General features: G+C 30.9%; 1 protein-coding gene across 1 annotated transcript; it reads left to right on the top strand.

The window, feature by feature from the left end:
* Positions 1-10,670: 10,670 nt before the first annotated feature.
* Positions 10,671-11,825, top strand: LOC114386847 (pectinesterase inhibitor 3-like). The gene has a single exon (XM_028346900.1). It carries the CDS (start codon positions 10,906-10,908, stop codon positions 11,554-11,556), a length of 651 nt encoding a protein of 216 aa, XP_028202701.1. The 5' UTR covers positions 10,671-10,905; the 3' UTR covers positions 11,557-11,825.
* The last annotated feature ends 10,192 nt before the right edge of the window (positions 11,826-22,017 follow it).

Raw genomic sequence — 22,017 nt, 5'->3', positions numbered from 1 at the left:
TATCTGCATGAATTGATTCAGTGTCTCCTCAAGTTTGTTGGTTTTCTCATAAAGATCAATCCCTTGGTTGGAATTTTGGATAGGTTGACTTTTTTTGCTCCTTGTTGAACTGGTTCCCTGGATGATTCCTCCAGCTTGAGCCCTATGTGAAATTGCTCCCTTAGTTGAATCCCGATGGTCCTCCTTGATTGTAGCCTTGGAACCCATGGCGATTCTAAGATCCCATGTAGTTCACCTCCTTGGAAGAATCTTCTTGGGCTATGCATCCCCCTATTTGCATGATCAAAGATTGAGAGACTTACCGCTTGTAGTTGCTGAGGGAGCTTGCTGAGGGTCTCCATCAAGGCCTTTATCTATTGGGCCAATAGCTTGTTTTGGGCCAGTGTTGCATCTTGATTTGTGAGTTCTAGAAGGCACCTTTTTGTTGGCGTGTATGCTCGATCACGAAGAATGGTGTGATCATTGGCCGCCACGTTCTCTATCAGCCTCATTGCCTCCTCCGGTGTCTTCAACTTGATTTTTCCCCTTGCAGATGCATCAAGGAGTTGCTTTGATTGTGGTCGTAAGCCATCTATGAAGATGTTTAATTGCACCGGATCCCTGTACCCATGTGTAAGCGTCTTTTTGAGTAGTCCGTGGAAACAGTCGAGCGCCTTGTTGAGTGATTCATTGGGGAATTGGTGGAATGAGGATATTTCCATCTTCCCTTCAGCAGCCTTTGACTCTGGAAAGTATTTCTTTAAGAACTTTTCTACAACTTCCTCCCAGGTCTGCAAGTTATTGCCTTTAAAGGAGTGTAGCCATATTTTTGCTTCCCCTGCCAAAGAAAAAAAGAAAAGAATGAGGCGTATGGCATTCTCGAGAACATGACTATCTTTATCGTGTTACATATTTCTATGTAGGTGGAGAGATGAGTGTAAGGATCCTCATTTGGTAGATCGTGGAAAAGGTTTCCTTGTATCAGCTGTATGAGAGAATGGGGATAAGATATGTTGGTCGTTTGAACCTCCGACCTTGCAATACTAGTGAAGAATTGCAGGATAGTTGTACTAGAGTAGTCCTCTAGTGTCACTCATCATGCATGCTCCTCTTCCATTAGATAGTAGCTTTGTGGAGAAGGTGGAGGTGAGGGTTGTTGTGCCTACAAGTGGCTTCAATTTCCGGATTTAGTGGAGCTAAATCTTCGATTGCAGTTCTACCTCGCATACACCAAAACAAGCACTATCGTGCAAATTATAGAAGAAAAATAATGGAGAAGAAAAATAATGAATAAAATTAAAATTTTAAAATAAAGAATAAAAGAATTAATATTTACAAATTGAAAATGCATGGCAACCAAGTACGAAGAACAAAGTTCCCGGCAACAGCGCTAAAAACTTGTTAACCATTTGGCAAGTGTACCAAATGTCCAAGTAGTAAAGACTCGAAAGTCTGAGTGATGATTTCCACATGGACTTTGTTTTGTACTTGTGTTGGATAATTTCCAATTTATAAGAGAAAAAAGATAAGATGAGGAATAAAAGATGAATTTAAAAGAACGGTAACTAAATTATTAGAGATTTTTCTCTATCAATTAGGTGAATTTTTTCCACCCATATTTATTAGAACACTTGCCCCTGATGTCTCACGATGGCATGCACATCTTACCTATCTATCTCCCAAATGTCTTTACAAAGATTCAATAGATAAAATGAATGAAGTTCTAAATCTAGATGTTGGCTTTGATGCATGGACATAATGCAATCACTCTATGTCTAGCAATGATTTTATTAAGATACCTCTTCCTTTTAGTTCTATTAGAAATTATCCTCTGCTGAGTGACTAATCCCTAAAAATTGATGCATATAAAATCTTCCTTATATTTCTATTAAAGATTACCCTCTATCGAGCACCTAACCCCCAAAGATGATACAAGGATGAATGATACATAAAATTAAAAGTAAGAAAAGATAATAGGAAAGAAAACACATGTTTGCATTGGTAGATATGAAGTATACAATACATCTTTTGGTTTTTTAGGCCTGTCAGACCCTAACTAAGGGTTTAGCCTCTCATAGCCATAAGGGATCTTACACTTGAAAAGGAGTTTAGAAACTGATGGAAGAGATGGAATGGAAAACAATGGAAGAAAAGAAAGAATTCCCTAAGGGAGAGTTCTTAGGCTTTGGGTGTATTTTAGAGTGTTCTGAGACTCGATGTGTCTTTTTTCCTTGGTTTGACTCTCTTTTTATAGTTACTGGAATGAACTTGGGCATGCGTACTCGCGCTTAGTGCGCACTGGCTTAGCACGGGTACCTGTATTCACGCTCAACGCGCCTCTTCCTCGCTTAACGCCAGTGTTTGTTTTTGCGTTGAGCGCGTCTTGGACTGAGTCTTTTTTTTTCAAATTTTTTTCTATTTTCTTCATCTTTTAGGTTTTTAATTCCTCATTTTCATATGTGCAAGCCATAAATTGGAAAATATCAATTCTTAATAATTAAACATAAATAACTGCTAAATAAATAATTTTAAGGATATTTTCATTATATTTTTAGTATAAAAATAGTTCATATTTAGCAGTTATCAAATATTGATTTTCTATGAAGGTTCATTACCAATTTTGGACACTATAAGAAGGTTTTCTCACCATTGTTGAAATTAAAGAATAGCTTTTGACCGATAAAAATTCAATAGATCAAGTAATATTCTAAGCCCCTGTATGTTAGCACGCAACCTTGGACATTAAGGTTTGATGGTTCTAGGACACAAAATGGAGTTGGAATCTGCATAGTAATAATTGATCTGACTAGGGAAGAATGAAAATGTATGAAACAATTAAAATAATTGAAAAATTAATTTATTAAATTATAAATATTTGATAAAATTAATAATTGAAGTAATTGAAAAATATAAAATGGCAGAAAAATGATAAAATCATGATTCATTTAAAAATGATAACTAAAAAATTGAATAAATATATTGATAATAAAATATGAAAAACTAAAAATTATAAAAAAAAAACTTATTTATCAAATAATCAAACAAATTTTTTAAATAATAAAAAGTTTAATACTAACAAAATGTTTTATCAACCATATTTTAAGTATAAAATATTCCAATAATCAAGCTGAATGAATACGAGGCATTAATACGGTGACTTGAATATTACCTGGGAAAGGAGTCATTATTTATGCCCGTACCTTTGGGGATTCTCAGTTGGTAATAAAAAAATTAACAGGGACTATAAGTGCAGCGCCAATACTATTTTAGATTTTCATGAATCAGCTAAACGTTTGTAGAACGTTTTCTTGATGTAACTTTAGAGTACATACCTCGAAGTGCTAATGAAGAAGCTAATGATTTAGCATAACAAGCTCCAGGAGATACAGGAGCGGGAAAAGATATATGACATAGTAGACTATTCAGTAGATGAGTATTGTGCTATATACATAGGTCGGCTTATACTTGGCAAAAGGAATTGATAACGTATTTGCAAGATTAAAAAATGTTTTTTTGTCTCTCTCCAAAATTTAAGGGATTAAAGAATATAAATTAATTTTATTTGAGGAGAATATTTTTTAAATTTAAAACACTTAAAAAGATAATTCTAAAGAACTAAAAACATAATTAAATCTATTTTAAAGCAGCCAACAGATAATATTATATATGTATGTAAAAATTTACATTGACATTGCATTGGTCGATCAAAACAAAACTATGACCTATACATTTATCAACTGCCACAAGTGAACTCTCAGTTCAAATTAAAGAAAACAAGACAAGTACCTTTGATCGAGATAGATATTTTTAATTCCCCCATGTGGTAGTTGGATAGAGAAATTAACCATGTTTCACGGAATAAAGAAAGAAGTCCCACTAACGAAGAACACTTGTAAAGAAATCAAAAAGTATAATTTTTTTAACAAAAATATAGTACTTAATATATTGATTTTTAAAAAAATACTTTTATCTATTATTTTTATTTTTCAATTCTTAATCAGTTTTCAAAGCACCCATTCCATATCCTCCAGCCGGCCACAATTTTTCCCACTCCGCACCAATCTCATTCAAAAAATTTAATGTACACCATGCTTTTTCTCAATAGAACACGAAAGCATCAAGCTAGCAATTATGAAACAACAAAGTTTCTCAATTATTTATTGGTCCATACTGCGTTGCAACTCAGCTATTTTTTTTCTATGATATGACACTTGTCCAATTATTACTGGCACGAACCTGTACTATAATTGAATATGAGCCTTTCGTCCATAGGAACCCCACATTCAATTACCAGAAAGATGGTAACTACTTTTGAGGGATGCATGGCTACCTAATGGTACAGTTTCACGTGGACATTGGGGTCACTCTCCTTATATTAATACAGCCAAACTCCAATAGTTGCTTAATCCTCATGGCTTGTTTAATTTTCGATTCCAATCGCTTTCAGAGTTCCCGTTTTTCAAGTTTGTCAATTAGATTACGAAAAGTTTCACAATCCTCGATCCGTAATCAAGCCAAGGGCACAAATTAAAAATGTTGGAGCCAATGGTGACTATGCTATGATTCGTCGGGTCTTCCTACCCTAATATATATAAACATTTATGATTATGGACAATGATGTTGGGTTCTCATGTGTTTCCGATATTCACATTCTTGCTTTAATTTTATTGATTGAGCCTAACTAAAAGGGATATTGAAGGGACTCCTATTGTGCATACTATACTAGATATACGTGATCATTATCTAATCCATGCCAAGGCTTAAGGTTTGTTTTCTGCCTAGTTTAGTATAAAATTTTTATAATTTTTATTTAATAATAATATATTAATTTAATTTAAACTTTATGTGTATATTACGAAGTACCAACTATAAAAAAAAAGTTGAGAATTAGGAATACTTTTATTAATATAACATTTATCTAACAAAAATTTAATTGTAAATATATTGTAGGTCTATATTAATTGTAATGCATACTAATAGTATCGATAATATATATTAGGATAAATTATATTTTTCATCATTGTAAATATAATTAAATTTATTTTTAACCTTTAAAAAATGTATTCTTGCTAATTTTAAATTCAAATAAAGTGTCATCTATTTCTTCATATAAAATAAAATATATGACATGAATAATATTATAGTAAAGACAAATTTAAATTTTATATTATTAGAAATAAATATTCTAATTTATTAATATTTGTAATTTATTTTTTATAAATTAATATTAAAAGCATGTAAAAATAAGAAGAGAGAGATAACCTTTAGACTATCAGCTATTGCAAGTAAAAGTTACACTTAAAATAAAATAAAATAAAAATAATAAATTAATTGAAAGAATGAGAAAAAGATTAAAAGCCTCACTTTTTATCAACAAAATAAAATATATTTATTTACTTTGTTGGTCTTTAACTATTATAATAATATAATTTAATCTCCCAAGTTTCGATTATGTCAATTGTGTTTATTAGATATTACAAATGTTTAATTTTAATCTCAGGTTTTAATTATATCCATTAAGTCTCTCTAAATTAAATATAATAATTGTGTGATTTTAACTCTTCTACCTATTAAACTTTATTAATTTAATATTAATTAATGATGTGTCATTTAATATATCACTTATATAATGACGTAACATGATATGATAATTGATTTGACATGCTTATGTGATTAATGATTTAACATATATAACTTTAGTTTTTTTAAGTTTTATAATTATATGATGGTCTTTTAAATTTTATAATTGTGTGATTTTAACATAATAATAGGATGTTATCATGTAAGTGTTATATCAGGTAACACATTATCAATTAATGTCACATCAATAAATTTCAATTGATTAAAAAATTAAAATCACACAATTATAACTCAAGGAATCCAATGAACATAACTGAAACACAATTGGAGGAATAAAATTATATATAGTATACTTAAAAAAATCGATTGACATAATTAGAATATAAAAAATTAAAATTACGCAATTACAATATCTAAACGACCAAAAATGAAATTAAGACAATATATTAAATAGGGGTATAAAGGCAATCCAACCCATATAGAGGTATTACAATTGCAGCAGAGAATATGTATAGACCCACTACTAGAAAAATGGTTTTTTACAACACGTGATTTATGACGGTTATTTGAGGAACCGCTTTAGAAAGTGATGCAGTGGCATTTTTGTAATTATTGTGTAACAAATTGTATTTTACGACGCACATTCTAAGGCGGTTATTGAAAACCGCCTTAGAATGTTATGTTTTATAAAATTTATGCCGGTTTTTAGAAAAAAACCGTCATAATTCTAAAAATAAAAAAGGCAAAACCGCTTGCTGATTACTTTGAACCTCGCGGCTGTACCTTTCTGCTAGCTTGCTCCTTGCTTTGAACCCTAGACCTTTCTGCTTGCTCCTTGTTTGAACCCTCGCATGTTTGTTCACCTTGCTCCTTTCTTTGACATTGACCTTAGCTCTTTGACATTGAAGCCCTACCCCTTCTTCCATTGAAGCTCCTTTCTTTGACATTGACCTCACCTCTTCGACTTCATCGCTCCAACTTCTCGGTTCGAAGTTTCGTGAAGACAGAGATTGGTTAGTCAGTTAGTAACTTTGTTAGGTACTTGAGCTTATTTTAACCTTGTTTTAGGTTAAGTGGTTCGTGTACTGTTGAAGAAAGGTCGCGGGTTCCATGTAATTTCTTTTAATGGTGATGTTTGGTAATCGTGGTTGCAGGGAAGACGCGCGCATGTTATCGATGAGTTGTTGATGAAGAAGCTGATGCATTTTTGAGTGGGCTGCAAATGGGTCAGTGGCTATTTCTTATTGAAGCTCTGGTTGATGTTCGTATGGTGTTTTATTAGTAAAATATATTTATATTGATATATTGGTTATGTTTTTTTAATTTGATATTTTGTTGATATGTTCAACTTTGTTCATATACAGTTGAATCTTAGCTTTACATGGTAATTGTTATGATGATAATAAATTTTTTGGTCTTTAATCCCTTCCAGAAGTTAGTGTAGAATCCTAATTTTAGTGAAATTTAAATTAAAATGGTTGATTGAAGTCATCAACTTTATTCCTTTTGTGCAATTTTGCTCCCCAATCTGTTATATTACTCCAAATCCAAAAGAATGACACAATATTGCAGAGAGTTGGCTACAAGGGTTGCACTTGCTTTTCTCAAAATAGTTGGCTACAAGGATCAGGAAACCCATAGCTCCCCAACCTGGTTTTCTCTTCTTTTCATGCATTGCTGCAAAAGTTTTAAAAAAACCTGTTTTTTTTTTTTTAAATTGAAATCAACTCTTCGGTTCTCATTCAAAATTGAAATCAAGTCTACCAACATCTTATACAAACGAACACATACGCAATGCTTGAAGTTTTGTTTCACTTCCTTTGCTCCGGTAGTGGTAGTGGAAATATACTTGAGTTTCCTATACTATTTTCACTACGTAGCAGCTTTAACTTCATCAGTTCTGCACTTTCAAGAACATGGTTTTCTCTTGTCCTACCACTACTAGCTCCATTGCCAACATATGTTGTGAGAGCAGTTGCTAGTGCTGATTGAAATTTTGGGTTGCTTTTGATTATTGCCTCAGTTGCAGCAACAATGGGATTAGGGAAAGAATGCTGAGAAATGGTACTATTGTTGCTCATGTAAATAGGTTAATGGAGATGTCCTAGAAAATGTGGTTGATTTTGATTTCCCGTGTTTAACATGTAATTACCACCTTGGTGTCTATTTTGATAAAGTGTTCCAGAGTTGGAGTAACCACTATACATGTTCTAAGGTGATTGCGGCATGCTAGAATGTAGAGGAGAGAAACCGTCGTTAAAAGCCTTTATTAACCGTCATAAAAAGCCCATATTTTAGCAGTGACCATTAAAAAAAAGAGAAAAAAAACCCTTCAACCCATATAGAGGTATTACAACATTTTTCTATGTAGTCATATAATCCATATTATGGCAAACAAGACATTCATTGATATATCTCTTTTCCTCAAGTTAACTTTTATTTATATTATATCCAACAATGCTTGATCTTCATGCAAAAAATTAAGACTCTAAACGAGGTTGATATGCCTCAAAAAAAGCACCCAAAGAAAGATACATATGTGCGCAGCTCTATGTTTATGTGACAAGGAATATACATATTTGACTTAATAAAATAACTTTTACCGGAACTTGATATAATTGTTAATAACAGGTTAAATGAGTATTTTGGTATTTTATTTTATTTATTTTATTCAAGATAATTCTTTATCTTTTTAAAAAATTTACTTTGTTCCTTTATTTTATTTAAAAGATTTAAAATGATTTTATCTTTTTAAAAAGTTCACTTTAATACTTTATGTTAATTGCTTTAAATAAATTTAAATAGTTGAAGGGACATTTTAAATTTTTTAAATAAAATAAATTATCAAAATAATTTTTTAAAATACAATTTTTTTAATAAAATAAATAAAATAAAGGATTAAAGTGAAATTTAAAAAAAATTAAAGAATAAATTAAACTAAAAAATAATATAAAAGATCAAAATCATCATTTAATCTTAATAATAATACTGGTCTAGAATATGCTTGCTATAATCTATATGTCAGTTCTGTTAAAACAAAAAATCTAAATGTCAAAATTTTTTGCGATCATTTATACTGTCACTAGAACTTATAATAACTGTTGCATGAAAAAGAAAATCACTATATTGGTGTAGTTGTATACTTTATGTATTTTTTATTTTAATTTTTTAACTTTGAAAATATCTTTAAAATGTAAATGAGAAATTTATTAATAAGTGGAATAAAATTCACTTTTTTATAACATAACATTTGCTGCATAAACACCGCCGATTTGACCTAATGTGGGGCACTGGCTGTTCAGGCAATGCGATGAAATAATGCAAATGGCAGACATTGCACATGCCTTGTTTGTTCCGAGCGCAATACGTACATAGTTGCATCGAGGATAACATATATTTTCAGAAAATGTTTACAGAAACTGAATTCAATCGACACCCAGAAAAAAAGAAAAACAAATATAAATACGATTAAATTTATGATGTAATAAAAAAAGACGTAAAGAAAAATAAAAAATGTTTTTGGAAGTATAAAATTATGAATGACTAATTTTTTTTATATATATATATATATATATATATATATATATATATATATATATATAATACATATTTTACTTGCGATTATATATGCGAGTGCTCTAAGAAAAATGGTGTATCATTTAAGGGTACAACACAAATAATTCCTCCATAGTCTTCAATTATATATGAACACGCGTACATTACTCGTTATTTTCCAAGCTTTTGGCTTTGGCTAGGCCTTGGGGATTCCTAAATCCTAATCACTGGCCTCTCTCTCATTCTCTCTCCCCAAAAAGTCATAAGAATTAATGAAACGGAATAATCCTTCATTACCTTTCATTTACAGCACGAAATACTCTAATAATAATTAACAATTATTTATACGTTTTGTGTGCTTTGAGAATACTAAGTGTAATGAATGGGTTCTTAGTAAGTGCCCTAAAGAATTAAGATATTTTCCTTGATAACTATGATGCATTGGCAAGGGATTGGGAAAATGTTTTTAATTAAGGCGAGTTCGAATGTTGAACAATTGTATGTAGTTAAGGTTTAAGAGAGTAAGTATATAAGGTAGGAGTAGTGAAACATGTGTTACTCGTTGCATGTGTAAGTTTCTTTTGCTTTGAGTCTTTTTATGTCGATTTGAAAAAATCCAAGTTAAGTGTATATTAACCCCTAACTAACTACTAACCATGATAACCTAACTTCAATTTGCTTGACTAATGTAGATATATGATGCTCACTTTAGTAAGTGGGACAACGTCTTGGCTTATCAATTTATTATTTATTTATTAACTTTTATATTTATTGTGATTTTTTATTTGATAATAAATGTAATTAGAATTTTAAACTCTCTGGTAATATTCTAAGATATTCTCACAAATTTTAAATTTTTAAACAGATTATAAAATTAATCTTCAATCGAACTTAATGACACTTAAAGTTCATTATCCCTTTCCAAAAATGTATTTTACAAGAATCATACACAAATCCTTTTCCACAAACTCGGTATATATGTGTTGTCAATAAAATCATACTTGTTAAGTATTTATTCTGAATTTGAGATAAAATTGTGATAATTCACTTTTCATATATATATAAATATATATATAAAATGTGGGAATTACATTTTTATATAAATTCTAAAATCAAGTTAATCATAAATTAAATGCATGTGCTGAAATTAAAGATTACTCAACATCCTTCTTATGAATTGGATGATTAAGAAAGAAAAACAAATCTTTAACTTATACTTCACATAATTACAAGTGAAATCTTACCAAACAGTACCTTATAGAATTCAAAACACGCTATAACCATCCGACTTTAGTTTTCTCTTGCCAATCAAACCCTACTTCATTAGTTAAGCAACCAAATAATTACCACTCACATATTACTTTCAATTCCTATGAAAGTATATTCCTACTGCTTTAACTAGAGCAAGACTTGTGCCATTTCAAGCACAACATGAAAATTTAAAGAAAAGCAAATAGTCTAAAAGGAACAACTTTCACTATCGCAAAACCCCTCCATCATTGGCGTAGGATATAATAGGCATTTCTGTAATTCCAAATTTTAAATAGCGCTACTCTCAAGACCCATACACAATACTACTATAAAAATTAAAAACCCTCATACATTCCACCGCCAATACTGCTACAAACCATAACACAAAGTCCCTTCATTTATTGATTCCACAAAATCAAATCTCCCACTACCAACAACACTGCCACCACTAAAGCACTGACAACTCTCCTTCACTCCACCACTCCTCACTCTTCTCATTCAGATCTACCCAACACACACACACCAAAAAATAAAATAAAAATGCAACTCCAACCCACTCTCTCCACTCTCTACCTCTCCCTTTTGTTAACAATAACGTTAACATCTCCAACCTTGGCAGCACAAAGCAAGCCGCAGGATCTGGTCCGGTCCTCGTGCGTGCACGCGCGGTACCCGCGTCTGTGCCTGCGCACCCTCTCGAACTACCCGGGTCCCGCCAACACGCCGTTAGACGTGGCCAGGGCAGCTTTGAGGGTAAGCCTGGCCCACACGCGCCGGGCCTCCAAATTCCTCCATGCACTTTCTCATGGAGGCGCTGCCGCCATGAGCAAGCGCCAGCGCTCCGCGCTGCGCGACTGTAATGAACAGATTTCGGACTCCGTCGACCAGCTGCGGCGGAGCCTCGACGAGCTGCAGCACCTGCGCTCCGAGACGTTCAAGTGGCAGATGAGCAACGCCCTGACTTGGGTCAGCGCCGCCCTCACCAACGGCGACACCTGCCTCGACGGCTTCGGAGGGAATGCCAGGCCCGACGTCAAACGGAGAGTCACGGATGTGGCGAGGGTTACTAGCAATGCTTTGTATATGATTAATCGGCTCGGGCAAAGTAGAACCGGGAAGCCCAAGCCCAAACCCAAACCCAGGTCCAGGCCTCAGCCTCGCTCTGCCTCAAGTACTGAAAAATTGAATTAGATGGTCTCTGCTGGGTTGGAAGGAAGAACGTGGGAACTGGGAAGTGAAGCTACTTGGTCAAGAATAGTACGATAGTACGTCTAAGAGGTGAAATTGTGTTGACTAGTCAATTAATCAATTAATTAGGTAACAACCACCGTCTATTGTCAGTGCACTGTGACCACATTTGCTTTTTTTTTTTTTCCCTTGTGTTTTTCTTGCTACAAATAAGATGTATATTACTATATATATATATTAGTATAATAATAATAATAATAATAATAATGCTACATCCTTATGTATGATTAATTCTGAAATCCTTATGTAATGTAGTGGCTTTATATTGGGAGGTATTTTTTTAGTTATTGATTAAAATTTATTAAAAATTATAAAATTATAAACAAGTTTTTTTAAATATGAAATGAAAATTATAAATTTTTTTATTTCTAATATTTAGAAAGTACTGTTAGAAAAAGATTTAGTAACATTGCTCTCTTATTAATCTTTCTAGTGTTTTATATGGTAATATATATATATATATATATATATATATATATATATATATATATATATATATATATATATATATATGAACTTTTTTAATACTAAATATATTACTTTTTTATATTATTTTTGATAAAAATTATATTAATGGAGACAAACTCCACATTAAATATTAATATATGATTTTTGTTTTCATAAAATGTGTGTGGGAGAGAGTTGCTAACTTATACTTATTTATTTTTTAGTTAAACACGCATCAAGTCTAAGGAGTGTTTGGCGTGGGTTGAGTTAGATTTTTCACATTACACAATTTGTCCTTCCCTTATAAACTTTATCTTGAGATTATTTCTAGCCAATGTGAGACTTAAGTATTTTTCAATAATAATATTTAATTATAATTTATTAATAACATATTTTAATTATAAAAAATAGATATATTTTAGCAAATGTTGTTAAGGCGTATTCATTTAGTTTTTAGTTGGAATAAGTTAACAAATTATATCATTATTATATTTTAAGATAATATAAAGATTAAATTATATCGGTACAGTATTTTAAAACCTGTCGGTCCAACTAGAAACTCGACTTATAGGAAATTTGAGTTTGTTTTCATATCAAATAAGCAACAAAACGGATGATGACATCATTAAACCAATCAAAATCGATCTAAAACTGAATTGAACAACACAATACCCGTCTGTATCAACCAAAATATTTGAATTTGCTTGTCTAATAACCACATTTTCAAGGGTAGTGGAGGCGGTAGCACAATGAAATCATTGCAACTTATCACTACACCATAGAAAATGTTTAGAGATTTTATGACACAAATAATATATATATATATATATATATATATATATATATATATATATATTTATATATATATATATATATATATGTGAATGTATTTGTATGTAAATATTATATTATTTATATCAGATTCAATTATTGATCATTAGTTTGAGCATTGGCCCCTGATCTATCAACCTAATTTTTGGACCGAGTGGATAATTAATCTGATTGTTAAAACATTGCATCTTTATAACACTTATCAATTCTTACATACATTGTTCATAACTTTACATAAAAGTTGAATTTTGTCAATTAATGTTAACTTTATATAACTAATTGGATGATTAAAAGAATAATAAGAAATTAATTGGATGATTTATATTTTAGTATATTTTTTTTAAAAATAGATTACATTATTTTTAATGTTTATAAATAATGTATCAAATAATTTTGAATTGATATAAAATTTTATATATTTAATCTATATAAAAGAACCATTAATCTAACAGAAAAATAATTGATTAAATTTATATTAATAAGTGTGTGTAAATGATGTATATTATTAAATTTGTCATATGAGATATGATAATTAACTTTGCATCTCTATTTTTTATACGAAAATCTCTCTCTGTATGTATGTAAGAGAGAGAAAGATGAAAAAAAATAATGTGAAAAGTGAAGATATTAGGTTAGTATGTGAAATTGTGATATGTATAGATAATTATTAAGTAGCACTATTTGTTGTTAATTGTTATTACTTCCTGACCTTGCTACAAGTAAGATGGTAAATTGAATTTTTTAGAATAATTTTTTTTATTATATTCATTATCATTAACTTTTTTTCTTTTTTCAACAAAAGAGGTATGATAAGCCATTACAATAATGGAAGAAACCCCAACTATATTGACACTACAACCATTACCTTTCATCCGCAGCAAACCAAATAATTTTATTAAAAGTTAAAATTGGCGGTAACAGAGCATTTGAGGGGACCAAACCAAACACAAGAAAAAATATAATCTATTTAACCTGTAAAAGGGAAAACTTTTCCTATACCGAAGCAACTCCTGACTGAAAAGATTACGGAGAATCCCACAAAAAATAACCTATAGCATGGACACCATAAGAGGCTAATCTATTTAAATAAAGAGTAATGATATTCATACAAGTTTTTATATCAAGTTGTACAACAATAACCCATTCAAGAGTAAATTCAAATTTTAATGAGAAAAAATTAAAAACAAATTTTCATCCTTGCCAAGTAAAAAAAATAAATTCAAATTTTACTAAAAAAAAAAGGGAAAACAAATCCAGCAACAAAAAAATTTCAAATTTGATAAAAAAAAAACAGAAAACAAATCTAAAACCTTTTAATGATATAAGCACGCTCATTATCAAGTAATGGTTTGCATAGTTTGAATCGTTACATTTGCATAAAAAAAAATCAAATTTGATAAAAAAAAGTAGAAAACTAATTTGGATTTATTCCCAAGTGTACATTCAATTCGTTAACTTTGCCTCCATTTGATTAACCACGACTCTATTGCTCTTTAGTGTGAAATTTCTGCACTTCAGTTGTGAATTAAGTTATGAAAGATCCATGAATAGAGCTAGAGAGAGAAGTCTTCAACCAAGTCCCACAAATGAAGGAAGAAGATAAAAACCATTGAAGGAGGAAAAAAGGAACGAAAATGAAGACATTAAGAGATTTATCTAATCAAATTTGATTTTTTTTCAGAAATTTATTCCTTTGTTAAGATTTGATTTGTTTTATTGGCAAGGGAGGAAATTTGTTTTTTTTTTTTCTCATTAAAATTTGAATTTATTGTTGACTTGGCTATTGTTGTAGAACTTTGTTGTATGAGTATCATTATTCTTGAATAAATGGTTTCCCTCCTGATAAATATTATTAATTCTGAAATTTATCATGGTGTTTGAAAGTTGTACAATTAAAGAATTTGTTTTAAATTTTATAGGGACCAAGACATTTGAAGGCTTGAACAACTAGTAATGAGATACATTCTAACCTCAAATTGTTCCAACCTTTTTTACTTGTTGTCTCAATAGTAACGATTGTAGCCAAAAGTCCTTCATAGAAAGATTTTCATTTCAAGATGATGAGAAAAATAGCATAACAAGTTCACATTATTGTTCAAAATATACCACCACGACCAACATTCTTCGGGTTGCTTGAGGCAACTTCATCTGTGTTACATTTAACCCAATGTAAAGGAGGAGGGATCTAGGTCAATTGCTTTAAACTTGTTGCTTTCCCTAGGGGACTATTAATTAGGAAATATTTTGAAATGCTAAATTCAAACATGGAATTGCTCATTGTACTAGGTGAAGAATTACCTATTAAGCAAACATTAGAGGAAATGTAACTAATGACCGTGATGAAGTTGAGGAAATGATAATCAAATCTAATTTTATTCTTGTAATGCCAAATGTTGCAAAAGGAGAAAGTGATAACAGTTAAAACAACATCATGAATCTAATATCAAGAGTGAATTGATTAACATAATGAGATCAAGTTGTGAATTGATTAACATGCAATGATGACTTAAAACATCATGGGATCAAGTTGAGAATTGATTAAAATACAATATGACTTGCTAACAAAAACATAGATGTGAATTTCAATTCATAAACCAATCAAAATAACTATTAGAGCTTAATTCATCAACATCTATGGAATCTTCATTCACCAACTAATTCAATTAATGTCCACCATTCAACATTGGCATAATTAATGGTAAAATATCAACAGGTAATTATACACTATGAAATCCTTGAACACAACTCAATTAAAAAAAATAAAGGATATGTAATAGATTGAAAAAAAGTGATGAATGTAATGGAAGAGAGAGGACAAGGGGACAATAATGGAAAGTATTCCCATAAATTTTACATTATTGTGTTTGTATTGGACATTGTCCATTAAATAAGGTACAACATAAAAAGTTGTCATGTTAGTAGTTGTCTTGTGTTATTTTCTTTGTGTTATACCTTAATGCGCATCAAACACATCCTTTATATTATTGACTAAATTACAAATAATTAAAAATTGTGATAAAATCTAAAATTCACTACAAATGGAATCATTAGTTTTTTTTAGTTAAAAATTATTGTCATACTTTACTTTCTATTGTTCCAAAGTTAAGTTCTAAAAGTTATTTTCCTAACTGTGTACTATATGCACCTCATACAAGTAAAATTGATAAAGAAAACAAATATGTTCTATTATATTACAATTGTCTCCAAGAGTCTCACTCACTCAATAGTTAATACTATGTTAGGATATTCGTTATATAATAATGGTGAGTTTATTTTTTTTAGTACCCAATAATGTGAATTTATTTCATGAAGAATTACATGGTTTCTTTTTTTAAAAAAATGTTATATTTTTATGGAAAAAGTAAAGCATTTCATTTTATTTTTGTTTAAAAATATTAAAAGCAATATACAAATATTAAAAACAATACACAAGGGTATCAAAGACAATCATGTAAATTTAAAGTTCAAAATCAACAACTATGGAGTATATATGCACAAAAATCTAAAAGCTAGAAAAACACCTAAAGTGTTATATTCATTTTTCACAATTCAATCAAACAAAATTACACCAAAGTGTCAATCAAGTTTTGTAACGACCCTAGATGTTATTACATGAAACACTAAGACTTTAACGTGAAAAACTTCATTTTTTAGTCTTTTTAAAACTCTTGAATTAGTTTAACTAATGAAAATATGTATAAATTTTTCATGAATAGAAGCATGTTATATAAACATCACCCATAAAACATCCTCAAGTCATAAAACATAAAGCTACTTGTGTCCTAAGGCACTACATCATCAAAACATCATAAGCAAATGTCTATCTATCATGTTATGTCATGCTAACTCTTTACTCTTGGAAGATGAAAGATTTCACCTTTTGAGCGATTAATCCAAATAGATTCCCTAACATAATCATACTTTATGATTTGACCATTCAAGAAGACTTGAATTAACACTGTGGAGGAAGTGTGGTTTTATCAAAAAATGGATAAGCGTTGGAAGTAGCTTATCTTGGTAAGGCTTTCAAAGATCTTAACCTATCTAGGAATTTGGTCACCCATTCATTCTATAGGCTCATTTGGCATTAGTCATCACGACAACTTCCGACACTAGGTTGAGGGTCTTCTTAGAACCCCCTAACTTACATTCCTACTCACATCCAATGTCATTGATTAATTTATGCATGTTATGATCATTCAAATCAATATCATATATCATCACAATTTCATTCACCAATCTCAACACCATAAGAGGTTAAATATCATAAATTCACCATTCATATGTTCATCACACTCATGAATCCACATATAGTTCAATAAGCATAGTAAGACATTCTAACACCTTGAATGCTTGCAAAGAACTCAACAAAAACTCATATGAATGTGAATCTCATGATGTCAACATAAAGTAAACTCTAATCTTAAAACAACATCATCTTAATCACATTTTGTACTATCATCAATTCATTAAGATCACAAAACAAATAATTTACATAAGGAAAATGAACATAAAGCATATCCACATCAAGAACTGATTTTCTAAACTCAAAACTATTCATTGGATGACAGACTAGTCATTGGATGCGAATTCTACAAAATTTCAAAAGTTTGTAGAATTGTCTCTTATGGCTTCCTAATCATCCCAAAACAAACTCAGCATTCTTTTTATCAATTCCAATACATAAACAAAATTAAAACTCTTTATAAATATGAACTTTTTTTTTATCAATATTCATCAAACAATCAAACACCTCAATTTGAAAACTCAAAAGCTCAAACTTTAATTTTAAACAACAAGATTCATTTTCAATCAACCTTGGAACCAATCCACAACAACCTAAGCATAGAAAAGGATAAGACTTCCCTTACCTATCAAACTCAAGGAACTTTCTTTGAGATGAAGAAAAGGAAGAAATGAGGGAACTTTTGGTTCAAGGAGGAAGATTTCTTCAACTCCTCTAGCAATTCACACTATAAGGGCATTATTCATACCCAAAACCAACTCAAAGTTAGATTCAAACCCAAAAACTAAGTATTTTCCATGGAATCCCCATGGGCGCCCTAGGGAAAAAATGGAATGTAAATGAGGGAGGAGAGGTGTTTACCACGCCAAGGGACAACCATTAGCACTAAAGAGAGAAAAAAAAAGATCTCCTTTGAGCAAGACAACCAAGTTATCAAAGCTTCAAGGAATGAGTTTTCTTGGAGAGAAAGGAGAGAGTACGAGAGCTTTTGTGGTGAGTTTCAGTTTTTTTAAGGTTGAAGGAAAGTTTATTACTCCTGTAATTCCTTCTTTTCACATCTAAGCCTTACTATGCACACCCATCTCCCTAAACATAAACTGCAGTCCATCCTCTTAAGCCCAAATCACTAAAAACTCACTAACCACATACACACATAAAATCAAACCACTAAATTTATTAATTAATTCATTCAAGTACTTAAATTAAATATAATTTCTCTTATAATTTAATTAAATCGCTTGAACAATCAATTAATAAAACACAATATTACAAGTTTTAAAGCACACAATTCAAGAGAAGAAATACACAAACAAGGAGAATAATTAAAATTTAAAAGTAACAAAACCCTTTTTTAAGACTCTAATATTACACTTAGGGGACATTTGATAAGGATATAAGTTTTTTTCATTTTTGGGAATCATGATTCCTGATAATTACGAATCGTAGGAATCATGTTTCTTGGGAATACTTAATATAAGTTTGGTTAGTATTGTTTCTCGAAAATTAAAGATTCCCATGTTTGATTATAGTAAAACTTTCTTGGGCAAATAGGATTTTTTTTTTACAAAATACCCTTTATTAAAATTACATTATTAAATATTTTTTAATCAAAATTTATAACAAATATGAAAATTAGCTAATTTAATTATAGGATTTAGATAAAATTTAACATATTAACAAAACAAACCACAATGATTGAAGCAATGTGTTCTTTGCATCTTTATAAAATGGGTGCTGCTAAGTGCACCCAGCAACATTGCTGGTGCACCCAACAATTATGTGAATGGGCTAAATTTCCCTTTTATTAAAATTTTAAAAAAGCACGCACACCCAACAATCTCACCTTTCCGCCTTTCTTCATCTTTCTTCATTTTGTGCATTCCTTCTTCCTCCGTGCCTGCAAGGTTGTTGCTGCCATTTCCGTTCATTTTGGGAGGTTTTTTGGGCCGTTGTTGCGTTTCTGCCGTCGAGGTTATTACCTCCTATCTCCCCTCCCCTTTAATGTCCAATGGTGATTTAGTTTAGGAGTTTCTGGCTTTAGGGTAGAGGACTTCCATTTTCTGTGAAATTGTGGGACTTGAAACGTTTTTAGCATACAGAAGAAGGTCTTTTGTATGCGTTATTGTTGATGGACCTTCTTATGGAAGAATAAATTTAAAGTTACAGAAGAACTTCTTCCGTAAGACTCTTACGAAAGAAGTTCTTCCGTATTAAGAAATTTCTTTTTACGGAAGAAGTTCTTCCGTATCAAGATACAAAAGAACTTCTTCCATAAGTTTAATACGGAAGAACTTCTTCTATAAGAAGTTTCTTAATACGGAAGAAGTTCTTCCATAAGAAGAAATTTCTTCTTATGAAAGAAGTTATTCCGTAAGAAACTTACAAAAGAAGTTCTTCCGTATTAGACTTACGGAAGAAGTTCTTCCATAAGAAGGAAATTATTCTTACGGAAGAAGTTCTTCCATAAGAAGGTTTCCTTTTTTTAAAATAGTTTAGTTAATATTTTGTATAAATATGTTTTGTATGTTTAATATATTTGTTACATCATTGTTTTATGATGTTTAATATATTTGAATAAAAATAGATATTAGAGGAGTGTTTATGTTAGGGTTAGGGTTATTGGATAGGTTGTGGTATGTTAGTGTTTATGTTAGTGGGTAGGGTTGGCGGTTAGGGTTTATTCTAGTGCCAAGGGTTGAGCGTGGGGTTTGAGTTAGGGTGTAGGGTAAAAAAACTTGATTTGAGCGCTTCTTTAAGCCTATGTGGATTCCATATGGTTGGAACATTCTCGTAAAACAGATTGACACTAGCTGGTCACCTTATGATTTTACTTAGTGAGAGTGACCTGACATACCTATTGTGTGGTGTGTCTTGTTATGTACTTATAAGCACCACAGTGTGATTTTTCACTTACATGGTACCACATTGCATATAGGCTTGAGTCTTAGTATAATTGTTGTATAACGTCTGTGAATTGTTTATTATAAAATTGATGGGTGTTGTTACATCTTGACTCGAGTGTGTGATTCATGTATAATGTGATTGGTGATTGAAAAATGAATTTTAAATGATAAAGTGGTGAAATAATGTGGATTGTATTAAGTTGAGCTATTTTATAAATACTTCTATAATTTATTTTGATTACGTCTTTGTTTATATGTATTTTTTTAGAAATGTGATAATTCACTCAATGTGTGTTGTTTGTGTTTGGATCTTGTGATGATCTCAAACCTTATGTTTGTGGGAGCAGATGACTAGGTGGATGACTTTAAAGACATCGTGCTAGAGGACGTTGTGCACAATGCTCTGATAAGATGTGACATTGGGGCATGAATTTTTATTTCAATTGCATGATATTATTTTACTTTATTTTATTCCACTGTTTAACAAGATTTCTTTTGTAAACTTTGACGGCCTTGTCTTGAGCTGAATATGTTTTTAATAAGTTTTATTTGGTAATAGTGAAGCAAATGTGACCCTTTACCACATGAATGTTTGTACGTGATTTTGATAAAATTGGTTTAATTAAATTCCACATTGTTATATATTTTTCTTATTTATATGTATCTTGGGGTAAGTGGTGTTTCAATGTGAATCCCAGGCACAAAATTTATATGTTTATATGTGGAATGTGATTATTGATGATGTTGATGACATTGAGATGAGATAATTTTGATGTTTATGATAATGTTGATATAAGATGTTGTTGATGATGATATTGAGATAAAATGATGTTGATGATCGTATTAAGATGAGATGATGTTGATGTTGATGATGATATTGAGATAAGATGATGCTGATGTTGATAATGACATGGAGATGAGATGATGTTTGATGTTGATGATGCCATTGTGATGGATGTATGCTATGTATGTACACGGGGAATGGGGGGTGCAATGATCATGTTGGATATCCCTGATAGGAGAAATAGAGTGATTAAAGAATCTTAAGTATCTCTGGAGAGTGAAAGGGATTGCTTAAATTTTTTAACTATCCACAGTTAATGCATTGATGGTGCTCATGTTTTATACTTCATATTGCATGAAAATAGTATAAACTTTATCAATAAGTACTTATAATTTTTCATGTGGGAAAATACTTGTACTTAGGGGCATGCACTAGGTTTGGAACTCCCTTGTGACTCAGGCTGATCACTATTGGGGCGGGGGTGAGGTTGCCTATGTAGAATATGGTGTTCTCGACACTTGCTGCCTAGTTTTCCTAAGTGAGAGTGTCGCATGGACATGCTTAGGCTATTTCCTAACGAATGATATCATATTTCATTTGAGAGTTGATTGGTTTTGTTAAGTGTATGTTGAACTGATGGATTATTGTTATTGTTTTCTTTCTAATTATTTTCATCAGATGCTTATTGATTTCTTTTATATAATAAACCCACCCTTGCAATTTCGTACCGAGTGTTGGTACTTGTGATGAACAACAGTAGATGATGTGGAGAGAGATTCTTTTGTTGGAGCCGTCAAACCGACATGGTGATGTTGAGATTATTTTGTGAAAGACTTGTGTTTTGTTATCAACTCTTCCATAGTTGGTTCCATAATTCTTTTTGATTTGTGCATGTAAATCTCATATACATGTATAAACTAAATTGCATTCTGTCATGCGAATGATGTATAATGGCTTAAGATGTGTGTGTGTGTATTTATTGAAGTGTTTGTGTATTGTTTGGTGAATGTATATCGTAAAAAAATTGCCTCATTTTCAAAATCAAATTAATGGAGTTTTCACTTAAAAACCAAAATGTCGCGTTTTAGTGTTAGTGATATTGTAGCGACGAGGGATGTCATTACGGTTCAAGAATATGAAGTTGACAAATATGTATTATTTATTGTAAACAAGTTCTGATCATTGATCATGCA

The sequence above is a fragment of the Glycine soja genome, chromosome 15 (genome assembly GCF_004193775.1).
Source record: "Glycine soja cultivar W05 chromosome 15, ASM419377v2, whole genome shotgun sequence".
Taxonomy (NCBI): domain Eukaryota; kingdom Viridiplantae; phylum Streptophyta; class Magnoliopsida; order Fabales; family Fabaceae; genus Glycine; species Glycine soja.
The sequence above is the reverse complement of the archived record's forward strand: the minus strand, read 5'-3'. Positions and strand labels throughout refer to the sequence as shown.